Source organism: Mchenga conophoros, linkage group LG11 (genome assembly GCF_057382185.1).
Source record: "Mchenga conophoros isolate Kocher_MC1m ecotype Shallow Benthic linkage group LG11, M_conophoros_male_GT1.1, whole genome shotgun sequence".
Taxonomy (NCBI): Eukaryota; Metazoa; Chordata; class Actinopteri; order Cichliformes; family Cichlidae; genus Mchenga; species Mchenga conophoros.
Genome location: NC_140536.1, coordinates 36,666,053 through 36,681,326, shown reverse-complemented (window position 1 = coordinate 36,681,326; position 15,274 = coordinate 36,666,053). Strand labels below are relative to the sequence as shown.

At 41.5% G+C, this 15,274-nt stretch overlaps 1 protein-coding gene across 3 annotated transcripts in view; it reads right to left on the bottom strand.

Moving 5' to 3' along the window:
* Positions 1 to 15,274, bottom strand: part of LOC146564935 (uncharacterized) — a 38,903-nt gene that overhangs the window by 7,341 nt on the left and 16,288 nt on the right. For all 3 annotated transcript variants that reach the window (XM_085292756.1, XM_085292755.1, XM_085292757.1), the window contains exons 5-13: positions 10,508 to 10,685; positions 10,243 to 10,283; positions 9,656 to 9,929; positions 8,771 to 8,818; positions 8,440 to 8,483; positions 7,781 to 8,066; positions 1,543 to 1,586; positions 701 to 986; positions 148 to 191 (exon numbers count right to left, since the gene is read on the bottom strand). In XM_085292756.1, the coding sequence (XP_085148882.1) occupies positions 148 to 191; positions 701 to 986; positions 1,543 to 1,586; positions 7,781 to 8,066; positions 8,440 to 8,483; positions 8,771 to 8,818; positions 9,656 to 9,929; positions 10,243 to 10,283; positions 10,508 to 10,685 (1,245 nt within the window). The remainder of the gene's footprint in view (positions 1 to 147; positions 192 to 700; positions 987 to 1,542; positions 1,587 to 7,780; positions 8,067 to 8,439; positions 8,484 to 8,770; positions 8,819 to 9,655; positions 9,930 to 10,242; positions 10,284 to 10,507; positions 10,686 to 15,274) is intronic.

Here is a 15,274-nt window from a genome sequence, read left to right as displayed (position 1 = left end):
ATCACTGAAGAGACAGCTGGCGGTTTTGATATTTACTTCACTCTCTTTATGAACTGCAAAACTTCAAGTTTCATAAGAAAACATTATTTCATTTCTATCAATACTAAAAACTATTTTTTGTAAAAGCTGAGTTAAAGTCACACTCACTCTCTTCAACAGTGCAGCTCCATGTTCATCCACAGAGTGTTTCTCTGAGGAGGAAAGACATTTACCATCAACTCTGAGGATTCAAACATCATCACACATCCAAGTAGAATCAGCCTTCAGACGACACAGATGATTTAAAAGAGAAAATCATGTGAAACTAAATAAAATGACATAAGAACCCAACAAAGAAACCCTCCATCCTGTCCAACCAAAGTAACTGGGGGTTCCCAGCTGTGATAATGAGAGAGGGTACACCTGTCCACCTCAGGTTTTAAACAGACAGACAACCTTTCACACCCACATTTAATTTAGAACCAGCAATAAAGCCAACAAGCATGTGTTTGGACTGGAAACCAGAGCACTCTGAGGAAAAGCATGCAGGCACAGGGAGAACATGCAAACTCCACACAGAAAGGTTCCAGCCAACCAGGAGGCTCAAACACACAACCTTCATGCTGTGAGGACACAGTGCTAACCACTGCACCACCATGACACCACCAACACAAAAACCTGTTGATGACACAGAGTTTACACTCATGCATGTTGGTCTTACCTCTGGATGCTGAGCTGCTCTCTGGTAACTTCTGCACCAGATCAGTTCTGTTCATGTGCATGAAAACTTCTCTGGTCACCTCCACAGACTGATGACCAAGTTCATCCACCATCAGATTCATTATATCTGCTCTGACTAATGATCGATTCAACCTCCACGAGAAGAATGACAGATTCCTCCAAGGAAGGATCGTCTGCAGGTGCCTCTTAAATGTCTCGAGCTCCTCATCACTCAAATCATTCAAAGTTTCTAAAAGCAGATGTTTAACAGCTGCCATTGTTGCCATCTGGAACAATAAACACAATCACGGGGTCACATATTTATTTAGCCAAACACAAGCATCTATTTACTAGTTGCGGTACGTTTATCAAAAAAATGAAGAAAATATAAAACTGTGATCCACTTTTATGGGTTTGAATACTTTTTCTTTACAGGCTGCAGTTCTTCTCTCACTGTGCAGATAAAAACTGAAATATATCCATCAAGAATCTTTCCCTGATTTCACATCATCTTTCATTCTTTATTAATATTTGTAAGTAGAATAAAGTTTCCTGTTTAATCTGAAAGTGTTTGATGTTTTCAGATTTCTCTGTCCTGTTGAAGAGTCAGGACAAATGTACATGCTGACACTTCCTCAGCTCATCCTCAGTGGTAAAGACATCCTGACATTAGTGTTGCAGAAAATTACTGCTGAAGAAGTCAAACTGAATGAAGCTTCAGTTTGTCACAAACATCCAGCAGAAATCATGAGAAAATGAGTCAACATGAGAACTGATGATACTTTAGTCCTCTGACTTTCAGCCTGCTGTCTTGTACTGAATCAGAGATGTGACATGACTCACTTTGTGGATCAGTGCAGAGCGTCGTTCATCCACAGAGTGTTTCTCTGAGGAGAAAAGTGCTCAAAGTCACTCATGACAAACACATTTAACAACTAACTGACAATTATTCAGGAAATATGACTTTGGAAAAATGGACAATATGCAGAATTACACTGAAACCTCCTCAGCAATAATAAACAGTATGAAGGAGTCATTTTTACTCCTCCTCACAGAGTATTTTGATTTAATCTGGTCTCATTTTTATGTATTTATTGAAGTATATTTTTCCAGAACAGCCATAAAATATGTCTGTGAAGGTTCTCAGTCATCCAGGTCACCGTAGTCAAAGGAGCTTGCAAAGAAAAGCGTCTGGACTTCTTTAAGTTGCTTGAAGACGTTTCACCTCTCATCCGAGAAGCTTCTTCAGTTCTGGGGTCAAATGGTGGAGGGTCCCCGATATAGGGCTTTGGAGTTGACGTCACGCCGCAATGCATTGTGGGAGCGCGGCGCCATTTTCGGGGTCTACGATCCAAACAAACTCACCCTTGGAACGGCGACGACGACAAGAAACATGTTTAAAAGCAGCTCAAAAGAAAACGGACAGTATACAGACCGATTGCGTCCAGAGGCGAAGCAGCGGTATTTGAAAAAAAATAGAGTGCATCGCAAATCTGGACCCATACGACATACGGCAGTGGAGTAAAGACCCAGACGACTTACCGCCACTGTCCTACCCCGATATCTTCACCTATCTTGTTTGTGGAGTAAGCGCTTACACTGCGAACCAGTTTCTTAATTACAAGTCACTGGAGGCGCACATCCAATTTACAAATGGCTGGGTGCAAGATTTGGCTATTTTCAAGCCGCCAAACTCTTGAGTACGTCGTCAAAGTAAGTCAGCTGGAGTGCATCGAGTGAAATAGCCATTTTCCACCCCCCACCATAATTAATGTTATACATTTATCAGTAAACTGCTAAAATATCGTTATCATATTATATGCCCATAATTGTAAAGTAGATGCAAATTAACACATTGATAATCGGGCAAATTATTAACGCCAATTTGTGTCCTCCCTGTCTCCTCCTGCGAATCTTTACATAGCACATATGTCTGCAAAGTCACTCCATTTGATGTTTGATCGCAATTTCTATAACTTCCGAGACCACCAACGATAATATTATTCAGCTATAAAGTGTGATAAGAACATATTTAGAACTTACCGGAATGAAAATGTCTTGAGCACACCAGCTGATATCTGGAGACGTAACAGAACTTGATATCAGCTCGTCTCACGGCTGCTATCCAGGCTAGACGCCTTCGTTTGGTAATATCCGATACATGAGCTCCTTCATGTTGCTTCCAGGTTGGGAAGGCATAAAAAGACAATCCAAACTTATTCCCCTGCCGGTCGTAAGATCGAACATTGCAGCCGAGCACACAGCAAGTACGAACCATGGCTATGCTTTTGCTCCTTACTTAGAACCCCAAAATGGCGGATCGGGCCAAAATCCTTTCCACGCCCACCCCCGTGACATCACGCTCCAAAGCCCTATAAACCTAGTGGGAGTTTCCTCCCACAGAGGGACAAAAGGGCCCCCTGATGATCCTCTAATCGCCTGAGCCAAGGTGTGAAACTGGGTGTGGGTCCCAATCAGCCAGAGTTTCGGGTGAGTTCATTGTGAAACCTGGCCCCACCTTATCATGCGAATTCCTGAGGTCAGATGGCCCAGGATGTGAGTGGGCGTTAAGGCGTCTGGGAAGAGATCTCAAAACTGGATTATAGATGGCAGAGAGTTGGTGTCGTAAACCTCCGCCTCTGTTCAAAGATGGTCGCTCACAGTGGACATAGATGGCTTCTTTCACTCCTCTTTCAAACCATCTGTCCTCTCTGTCCAAAATGTGAACATTGGCATCCTCGAAAGAGTGACCTTTATCCTTTAGATGCAGATGGACTGCTGAGTCTTGTCCTGTGGAGGTGGCTCTTCTCAAATCAAATCAAATCACTTTTATTGTCACATCACATGTGCAGGTACATTGGTACAGCACATGTGAGTGAAATTCTTGTGTGCGAGCTTCACAAGCAACAGAGTTGTGCCATGCGCTTGTGAAGTGGCTGTTTGGTCTCTCCAATGTAGAGGTCTGAGCATTCCTCACTGCACTGTACAGCAAACACCACATTTGTTAAGTTTGTGTTTTGGCGTTTTGTCTTTCGGGTGAACCAGTTTTTGTCTGAGCGTGTTGCTGGGTCTGAAATGCACCAGGATGTCATGCTTGGAGAAAACTCTCCTGAGTTTTTCTGATACACCGGCTACATAGGGGATGACAATGTTGTTGCGTCTGTCCTTCTTATCCTCCCTCGCTGGTGTCTGATCTTCTTTTCTGTGCCTCTTTGCTGACTTTAAGAACGCCCATTTAGGATAGCCGCACGTTTTGAGTGCTTCCTTTACATGTGTGTGTTCCTTCTTTTTTCCTTCAGGCTTAGAGGGAACATGTTCTGCCCAGTGGTGTAGGGTCCTGATTACTCCAAGCTTGTGTTCCAAAGGGTGATGGGAGTCAAAGAGGAGGTACTGGTCCGTGTGTGTGGGCTTCTGGTAAACTTCAATGTTGAGGTTGCCGTTCTCTTCAATGTGCACAGCGCAGTCCAGGAAAGGCAAACAGTTGTCCTTTGTGTCTTCCCTGGTGAACCTGATGTTCTTATCCACAGCGTTAATGTGCGCAGTGAAGGATTCCACTTCGTGTGTCTTGATTTTGACCCAGGTGTCGTCCACATAACTGTACCAGTGGCTGGGTACTCTTCCTTTGAAAGAGCCAAGAGCCTTCCTTTCCACTGCCTCCATGTAAAGGAGGAAGAGAGAGTATTAGCCAAAGGACTCAATTTTGCCATTTCTCCACAACAGTTGCCCATAGTAGACCTCATCACAGCCACAGAATCTGCCATACGGATTAATAAATTATCACAGACAGAAGCAGAGCAAATCAGGATGAAAGTCTCAGCCACGCTCTCCAGTGCCAAAGTCCCTCCATCCAACCTCACAATACAGGAAAAGAAGGCTGTCGCTTCCCTGAGCAAAGACCACAACATCACTGTTTTACCAGCTGATAAGGGAAGATGCACCGTGGTCCTAAACACTACAGATTACCATACAAAGATCACTACTCTCCTCAGTGACAACAATACCTACGAAGCCCTAAAGCAAGACCCCACAAGCAGCTACAAAAAGAAAGTTATAGCTTGCCTTCAAGACTTTGAAAAGGACAAAATTATTGACCGCCTTACATATCACTGCCTTTACCCAGGGGATGCCATACCCTGCATCTATGGACTTCCTAAGATCCACAAGGAAGCTGTCCCACTCAGACCCATAGTCAGTAGCATAAACTCAGCCACTTATAACATTGCTAAACACCTTGCTACCATCCTTGCTCCTCTTGTGGGGAACACCCCACATCAAGAACTCCACCGACTTCACCGACAAGGTCCAGAAACTTCCCCTGGATCCAGATGAAACCATGGTGTCCTTTGATGTAGTCTCTCTCTTCACTTGCATACCCACCACGGAGGCCGTGGAGACTGTCAGAAAACGACTACAAGAAGACAGCTCCTTGGAGGACAGGACCAACTTCACACCCGATCAGATCTGCACACTGTTAGACCTCTGCCTCACCACTATGTCACGGGGTGGAGAGGGACAAGTTACCTAAGATATTTTTATTGTGCATGTTTGGTTGTGTTTTACTTTCTTTAATATTGTATAGTGTTGTATTCTTATGGGTTTTATTGCATGTTTTATGGTATTCATCGGTGACTTGTCCTGGAAAGTCTCCGCCCCTCCTTGATTATGAACCAGGCACACCTGTGAGGTCCCGGAGGCCAATAAGAGTGATGGGAGACGAGAGAGAAGAGACTGATGGTGGAGTGAGGACTGGGAGAGTGAACGATATCAGGCGGTGGCGGCAGCCACAAGCCCAGATGGGCTGGTGCCGGTTGGTTTGCCACAGGAAAGCGGTGGCAGAGTTGAGAGCTCTGCCCATTCGGGAAACCGGAACAGAAACATTGATAGGGCGGCGAGACGCCGCCGGGTTTTCCCTTCTAAGGCGGCTAGAGTTGGCTAATGCAAGCACCAGCGCGCAGAGCACCAGCAGGAGCACCAGCGCGCAGAGAGCGACAGTACCAGCGCAGAGAGCGACAGTACCAGCGGGGAGAGCGGAGACAGCACCAGCGGAGGCTACGAGACGGCTGTGCCGATTTCCAGTTTTAAAGAAGCGGCGGGCGGAGTTGAGAGCTCTGCCCACCCGGGGTAAGTCTCTGACTTATCCCTTTTTTATGAAGTAAACCTGTCTGGAAAGAATAGTGACTGCCGCTTCCTCTCCTTCTTCAGCATATCAGGACGTGAGTGCGAGAGGGAGGCGAGGACTCCGCTGGTTCCTTTGGTTATACCACTTGCTGGATTTCTTAGCTCCCTGGGACTTTTAGGTCGTGGCGCAGGCCACTGGACTTTTAATATTGTGTTTTATTGACTTTTATTGTGCTACCCCTTGGCCAAGGTTGTTTTAATTCATTTTGCATTTTTAACAATTTAAATATAATAAATTATATTTTAATTATACAGTTTTAATGTGTGCTTTCCCTCGGCGGCTCCACTGCTCAATCCGTTTGGAGGAAGGTTTCCTTCCTTCGCACAAAACCACTGTGGAAGTAAAACCAGCCTTCCGCCTCCGTTACAACTACATATTTCAAATACAACAAAGGCTTTTACAGACAAAAACATGGCTGTGCCACGGGCTCCCCCGTGTCACCTATTGTAGCAAACCTTTACATGGAGGCAGTGGAAAGGAAGGCTCTTGGCTCTTTCAAAGGAAGAGTACCCAGCCACTGGTACAGTTATGTGGACGACACCTGGGTCAAAATCAAGACACACGAAGTGGAATCCTTCACTGCGCACATTAACGCTGTGGATAAGAACATCAGGTTCACCAGGGAAGACACAAAGGACAACTGTTTGCCTTTCCTGGACTGCGCTGTGCACATTGAAGAGAACGGCAACCTCAACATTGAAGTTTACCGGAAGCCCACACACACGGACCAGTACCTCCTCTTTGACTCCCATCACCCTTTGGAACACAAACTTGGAGTAATTAGGACCCTACACCACCGGGCAGAACATGTTCCCTCTAAGCCTGAAGGGAAAAAGAAGGAACACACACATGTAAAGGAAGCACTCAAAACGTGCGGCTATCCTAAATGGGCGTTCTTAAAGTCAGCAAAGAGGCACAGAAAAGAAGGCCAGACACCAGCGAGGGAGGATAAGAAGGACAGACGCAACAACATTGTCATCCCCTATGTAGCCGGTGTATCAGAAAAACTCAGGAGAGTTTTCTCCAAGCACAACATCCCGGTGCATTTCAGACCAAGCAACATGCTCAGACAAAAACTGGTTCACCCGAAAGACAAAACGCCAAAACACAAACTTAACAATGTGGTGTATGCTGTACAGTGCAGCGAGGAATGCCCAGACCTCTACATTGGAGAGACCAAACAGCCACTTCACAAGCGCATGGCACAACATAGAAGAGCCACCTCCACAGGACAAGACTCAGCAGTCCATCTGCATCTAAAGGTCAAAGGTCACTCTTTCGAGGATGCCAGTGTTCACATTTTGGACAGAGAGGACAGATGGTTTGAAAGAGGAGTGAAAGAAGCATCTATGTCCACTGTGAGCGACCATCTTTGAACAGAGGCGGGGTTTACGACACCAACTCTCTGCCATCTATAATCCAGTTTTGAGATCCCTTCCCAGACGCCTTAACGCCCACTCACATCCTGGGCCATCTGACCTCAGGAATTCGCATGATAAGGTGGGGCCAGGTTTCACAATGAACACACCCGAAACTCTGGCTGATTGGGACCCACACCCAGTTTCACACCTTGGCTCAGGCGATTAGAGGATCATCAGGGGTCCTTTTGTCCCTCTGTGGGGGGAAACTCCCACTAGGTTTATATCTGGGACTCTCCACCATTTGACCTTAGAACTGAAGAAGCTTCTCGGATGAGAGGTGAAACGTCTTCAAGTAACTTAAAGAAGTCCAGACGCTTTTCTTTGCAAGCTCCTTTGACAGCCATAAAATATGTTTTAAAGATGTGTTTTTTTGTCTTTATTACAAATATTATTTATAAAGTCAAAGAAGACTTTAGTCAGACGTTTATGAGACATAAAAACAGTTTTATGACTTTAATGAGTTTTGATTTTGTTGTCTTACTTCGAGGCAGTGAGCTGCTGCCTGACAGCCTCTGAGCCAGATCAGTCCTCTTCATCTCCTTTAAGACCTCCATGGTCTTCTCCACTGACTGTTGGCCGTAAGTCTGCACCATCAGAAACACTGTGTGCTGCAGGTCTGTCCTCATGTACCACATCAATGAGAAGTCTGAGTCATATTTGTGAAGATAAATTTGTAGCAGGTTCAACTTGAACTCACTGAGCTCCGGCTCATTGAGACCATCCAGAGTTTCCAGCAGCAGCTCAATAACAGACTCCATCGTTTCTACCTGGAAAATTCAAAGAAAATGTTCATGAGATAAATGTGACATTTCTCACTTTCAGGTTTGTTTGTTTTCTCATCAACACTTTACAAATGTAGATGTGTTTAGATGACATCATCCATCACATAAGGTGATGATGTCATTGGTCATATTTGTCACAATGATCACAAACAGCTGATTAACAATTATTCTGCTTCTGTTAACAAGTTCAGGACTTTTCTGACCTGCTGCAGACCTCCCTCACTGCACACGCTCAACTTATCAAACTTTGACTTTTCCAATCAAAATCAAATCATTTGTTTCTATTGAAGATTTCTATCCTGTGTTTATGAAATGAAAGCTGGATGATCTGAAGTCAGACAGATGTGACATGACTCACTTTGTGGATCAGTGCAGGCCAACGTTCATCCTCAGAGTGTTTCTCTGACAGAAAAGAAAGATTAAAAGCTTCATTCATGACTGATTTAACATCAGTGTTAATAATCAGACACTTTGAAATAACTGATGCTTTGATTTCATTCTGATGATCCTTGTAAGTTGGATTAATAACAACATTAAACTTGTTAACATGAAGTCATATTTGATGGGAAACTATCAACGTGTGAGGAAATGATCCAGTTCTGTTTCATTCAGTAATTCTTCTTCTTCATCTTCTTCATCTTCATATCAATGAGTGTATTTATTGATTCATGTGTTTTCTGGACACTGACCTTTCTCTGTTTCCTCCACATCAAATCCTTCAGCTGATGATCCTGCAGCTGCAACACATTGAATACAAACTGTAACTACATGACACAGACACTGTGTGTGTCCTTTATGTGTGCTCATCCTGAGTATAACACTGAGTCCTGACAATAAAAAGCTTTAATATTTCACTTTCAGCTGTGCTGACTGAAGGCAGGAGGAGGCCATAGTTACACAATCACAGAGAAATCACTGAAAAGACTTTGAATCATTTACCTCATACAGGTCGTCTGTCTCCATAGTGGAGTTTCAATCAAAGCTAACATAAAGATCCATTTACAACACAAGACTGATATTAATGAGCTCAAAATGCAAAAAACAAAGAAAAATATTTTCAAAGGAAAGAAGTTCAAAGAGCTTTAAAACAACATTTACTAAAGAAAGTCACTGATTCAATAAGCTGAATATTTTTACTTTAAACATTGAAATATGAAAACAAATCTGTTTAATTTTACTGTGTTTGTACAACCTGAATGTGTTCATTTATCAACGTCTGTCCAAAATAAATCAGAGGAAACAAATTCTTTCATTTATAAATGATAATAAAGTTTATATTATGCAGTTCTTGTTGTGAGTTTCTCTGATTTAATTCTTTAAATTAATTTTTACTGTAAGGTGTAATATTATATTTAAAATCCTTCCACACACAGTTAAGAATAATCCCAACATATCTGTTGTATTAATTTATGCAGCTTATGATTATTGTACAGCTGTCCTTGTTGGCCAGGACACTCTTGAAAAACAGATTTTTAATGTCACAAGTTTATTTTTTCCTGGTTAAATAAACTTTAATGAATAAATAAAATGTATTAAAGTTATTACAGACACTCTGACAGATTATTTCCTCTTACCTTTGAGTCCTGAGCTGCTCTCTGACAGCCTCTGCACCAGATCAGTTCTCTGCATGTCTGTTAAAACCTCCCTGATCACCTCCACAGACTGATGACCAAGTTTATCAATCATATCATTCACTATTCTTCTTCTGTCATCACTCAGTTCGATTTGTGGAAGACTCTTCTGAAAACAAGTGAACTGCAGGAACCACATGAACTTGTTGAGATCCTGATCACTCAAATCCTCCAGTGTTTCTAGAAGCACATCTGTAACAGCTGCCATTGTTGCAACCTGGAACATTCAAAGCAAACATTCATAAAGAAAAAATGTTTCCTCACTGAGAAAATTACAGATTTATGTTTTTGTAGCTGTTTTAAACTTTGAATGTTTTCAATGTTTTCTCTGAAACACTTTGTTTTCTTTTATTATCTTATTTATTAAGATGTATTTATGTAAACACACTTTTTAATAATCTTTGATTTTAAATCTAAAAACATTTCTGTGACAACTGTTTAATCTAAATGATGAAATTATGATTTTCAAACTGCATCTTATTGAATCAAAGCTGAACTCTGCAGAGTCAGACAGATGAGACGTTACTCACTTTATGGATCAGTGCAGACAGATGTTCATCCAGATGTTTGTCTGAAAAAAGAGAAATTAACAGAAATAGAAATAAGTGTTTAATAAAAGCTAATCGAGCTTTTAAAAAATACACAGAGATCAAAAAAAAAGTTACATTTAAACCTGCTGAACATCATTTTCTGCTCGTCAACAATGCTCTCTTTGCTCTGTAAATCTGACTGTTTCTAATATGAACTGAAGCAGAAACACTTTTATCATTTTAACATGTTTTGTCTTTATCTTACTTTGAGCTTCTGAGCTGCTGTCTGTCAGCCTCTGAGCCAGATCAGTCCTCTCCATCTCCTTTAAAACCTCCACGATCTTCTCCACTGACTGTTGGCCAAAAGTCCTCACCAATGTTCCCTCTAAGCTGCGCGCGTGCGCAATTGGGCACTGCTGGCACGGTCTCTGCGCAGAAAAAATCTGTGTTGCGCACACAAAAAAATTAAAGTAAATACTTTAACAATTCTGTTCTGCAGTGTTAGTCAGTGACTGGCTGCTCCCGTATGGGATTAGAACGATGCCACCTTATCTCATAGTCCAGCCAATGACGCGATTCACACTCGTATATACGCAGCTAATCCACGCCATTGACAGACTATGACACCGGTGTTTTAGCGAGCAAAGCGGCTGCTGTGGAGTGAAGCCACGTTAATGACAACGTGTACAACCATTGGAGATGTGAGCAGGACAGACGGAACAACTGACGGAAAAAGTGAGGACTTTATACCAGTTTTTAAATTGTGTTGATCGGCCACGTAAAACCAGAGTTGTGATAAAAATATCTGCAGTGTTTGTTTTTCTTCCTGAATACTGTCGTTGTTTATATTTACTGCGGGAAGAAACGGTAAAAACTGCGTTTGATAAGGAAAACGCTCGAAAGCCTGTGAGCAAAGACAAAAACAAAAAAACCCCACCCTTTCCTATTGGTGGAAAAATGTACCATGTCAGGCTGTTGTTCTCCTTTATCTCATAGTGGACAGAAATTATTTTTTGGAGTGGCACAAATAATTTGTGTGGCATCAGATTTGATGCAGAACAGCTGATTGTTCTGTAAATAGTTTGAAATGTTTGTTTAAAAAAAACATTTTGGCAAAAATTGGCAACATTTTTAGGTAAACAGCTGCAAAAAACTTTGTTGTTTGCAAAACTCAGTTACGTTTTTGAAGAAGCCATAAAATTTCTTTGTCACGGTCTGCAGAGACAGGCCGTGCGGTGGTGTGTGTAATGGACCCAGGTGCGTACACAAGTGAGTAGACGGGAGTGAACTTAACAGAAAGCGAGCCTTTATTATGGCTGGAGACAAGGTGTACAAACAAAGCAAGGATAGCGTGGCTAGGCTATAACTAAACTGGGAAAACTAATACTGTGATAAGCTAAGGAAACTCAGAGACTATGATGTTCGCTGCAACGACTGACCGGGAAACCATGGAGGTGAGAACACAGACGACGCCACACAGACTGTATGAAACACAGAGACTAAATACACATGAGGGATGATCAGGGGAAGTGGCCACACATGGGAGCACAGCTGACACACATGAACCTAACGACAGGAGAGGAGGAGTGAAACTGAATACACTGAAAGTCTGTATTCACTGTCAAAGTAAAACAGGAAACATGGAGATTAGACATGACAAGAACTAAATATAACCACGCAGACATGACGCATGAACCGGGGAGACTTAGTACAGGGGGAGATGACATAAACAACTAAGGAACAAAACTAAACTGCAGTCTAGAAATTAACTAGGTGAACTAAGCTAGGTGCAAATGAATACAGAAGATACATGGAACTCAAATACTGGGTCGCTTGACCCAGGACCATGACATTCTTGGTGTGATCATTGATCATAAGGTCTGTTGGAAATCACACATCACTTATGTGAGGGGAAAGTTGGCACAGGACATTGCTGTCTTGGGGAAAGCAAAACAATTTCTGGATAGGAAAACATTGTATATGTTATATAGTGCTTTACTATTACCATATATGAGTTATTGTGTAGAGGTTTGGGGAAATACATATAAAAGTAATATTCAGACTATAATCATAATGCAGAAAAGGGCCATTAGACTAATAAATCAGGAGGGGTATAGGGCTCACACAAATGCACTCTTTATTAGGACGCAAGCTATAAAATTCCAGGATCTAGTCAAGTTTAAAACAGTGCAAATAATATATAAGGTAAGGAAAGGGATGCTCCCAATCGAAATAAGTAAATGGTTCTGTTAATAGGAAAATTGTACTTAGTAGTCAGTATAATCTTTTAATGATATAAGTTTGCATATGGTAGAGTATTGCATGTAATCATTTGTGTTTAGAAGTATATAGTTGGTGACATATTGAAAGAATGTCTCATCCTAGGAGGTCTGTAACATTCTAAGGTGTTCTGGCTTCACCCCCACATCCTAGGAGCACGAGAAGAGGTCGTACCTTGTCTTATTGTTTTACGGTAGGATTAACGTAGCTATATTTGTTTTAGTCTAAGTGCTTTTTGGTTTGATGAACTGCTGGACTTTTCCACTGTGTTATCTGGGGTGAACCATCTAGGGTGAGGGGGAGACTACCCTTTTCCTGACCAAGGATGTTCCTTTTATGCTGTCATGTTATGTGACCCTTTGATCAGCAACACACACACACACACACACACACACACACACACACACACACACACACACACACAAAATAAAGACCGGGGCAGTTTCTCAGTGCGAGTCTCAGTCTGGAGGCTGCCCTTGCTAGCAAGAAGTTCTGTGTGTTTCTCTTCTCTGAGTCTTTACTGAAGAAGTGTTTTAGAACATTTTCCCTAACATTATTTGGTCCTTCGTAGCCGGAGCAGAAAATATCAGAACTGTTATCTGTGACTCTGTTCCAGGATCCAGCACTGATTCCTGACGCCGTGGGGAGCCAGCACCGAAGCCTGTGCACAGCCCTCTTGGACGAGGAGAGAGCCCCAGGACGTTAAATTCGGGTCTGGGCCGGTGTTTTTAATCTGGTCCACGGCGGTGGGATTCAGTCCGATGATCTGAACCACCAGTGAGACGTCGGAGAGTGAGAAACACTATTTTGGTATATAACACAGCTGCAAAGGTTTAAAGAAATGTGATAAAATAGGTTTAAGTTCGCCAAAAGGAACTGTGTTTTGACTAGTTTTAGAGGTAGCTGAAATTACTTCGTGACAAATTAGCGCGCAAATGTCTATGTGTGTGTATGTGTCTGGAAGTAAGTTGATTTTACAGCACAATACGCTGCTGAACTACTTCCATTTTTGTTTTCTTTGCTGAGGCTCACGTGCTGGTGACAAAGGAGAACGGTTGAGTTTCATCTCATAAAACTGATACCGCTTCACCGTTAGGGTGAAGTCGAAGGCCGTATCAGTAAACCACTCTGAAGTCAAGCGTGCCAGCGACGGCCCAGCAAAATCTTTGAAAATGGGGAATAAACAAGTAAAATTAACACCTGATGAGAAATGTTTAGAAAAACAGCAAGCCGGAGCAGGACTAATCCAAAAGAAAGAGAGAGGAATGCATAGTGGAAGAGCAAGAGGTAGAGGCTACACACACACACCAAACAGCGACTTTAACACTACATGCTGGAGGTGTGGAAAAGAGGGACATTTTGTACGTGACTGTAAGAAACAAAGAAGACAGTAACTCAGAATACGATAGCAGCTCAGGTGAAGAGAGCAGTTCAGTCTAGGAAGAACGTAATAATCCCTCACCAAGTGAAAATTAGAGATCAAAGTAGTGTAGTTTAAAAAGGGTTGGAAACAGACCCGACTGAATAGATATAAATACAAGAGGAATAAAGTAAAATAAACAAAAGGATAAATTACAACTTAACTTTAATGTATTCAAAATAATATTAGCAAGGATAACAACCTATAAAGTGGTATTAATAATGAAACATAGTTGGGATGAAGATCATGCCCAGAATAGAATGAATGAAAGCAGATAATTCACACAAAGACATATTAAATGAAATAGAGAGATGCATAAGGTATACTAAGGTTGTGTCATTGTTCAGCCAAGGAAAGTGTGTGAAAAGGAAAATGTCTCCAGCTTGAGAAAGAGTGAAACTGCAGATCACCCACAGCCCTTGGTGGATACAAAGTAAAATATAAATAACATATTGTAATACAGTGGGGCAAAAAAGTATTTAGTCAGCCACCGATTGTGCAAGTTCCCCCACTTAAAATGATGACAGAGGTCAGTAATTTGCACCAGAGGTACACTTCAACTGTGAGAGACAGAATGTGAAAAAAAAATCCATGAATTCACATGGTAGGATTTGTAAAGAATTTATTTGTAAATTAGGGTTTGTTTTTTTTTTGAGGTTCTTAGAGAGAGAAGGGAGGTATAATTTTAGAGGGAAGTGGAATTTAAAATTACAAAGAGTAAGAACAACATTGAAAAGGATGTCTATTTCTATAGCGGGACTTTATTTCTTCTTTTAACTCATTCCAGAATTTAAGGTCAGTAGTGATATAAACCAGTTTAAAATAAAACTCAAAAAAGAAATTTTAAATAAGTATAAGAATGAAGAAAATGCAATTAACGCAAGACAGCAGTCAAACTCATGTTTATTTTCTTCTGCAAATTAGTAAATCTAAATATAGTTTTAGTTGAACATGTGAAAATATTTTTTGAGATGTTATGTTCTAAGTTGAAGGCATTGTATACGTTTTTGTTGTTCAAATTTAGATGATGAGGATGTAAACCTGAGGGGGTAGGGCTAAATAAGTATATACTTCTGCCTACTCCTTTTCAAACAACTGTATGGAATGATTTTATGAAACGTTGGTGAATGTATATGTTTGAAATAAAAAAAGAACTGAACTGAAGTAACTATATAATTAATTGCCCAACATTGGTTATTATATCCTGTATTTTGCAGACAGAGAGTTACAGGACTCTCTCCCAGACCACAGACTTATAATACAAGTCAGAGCTTTATTTTATTTTATTTTTTAAAAAGAAAGAAAGTTGTGTTTTCAAAATTGGATTTCAAG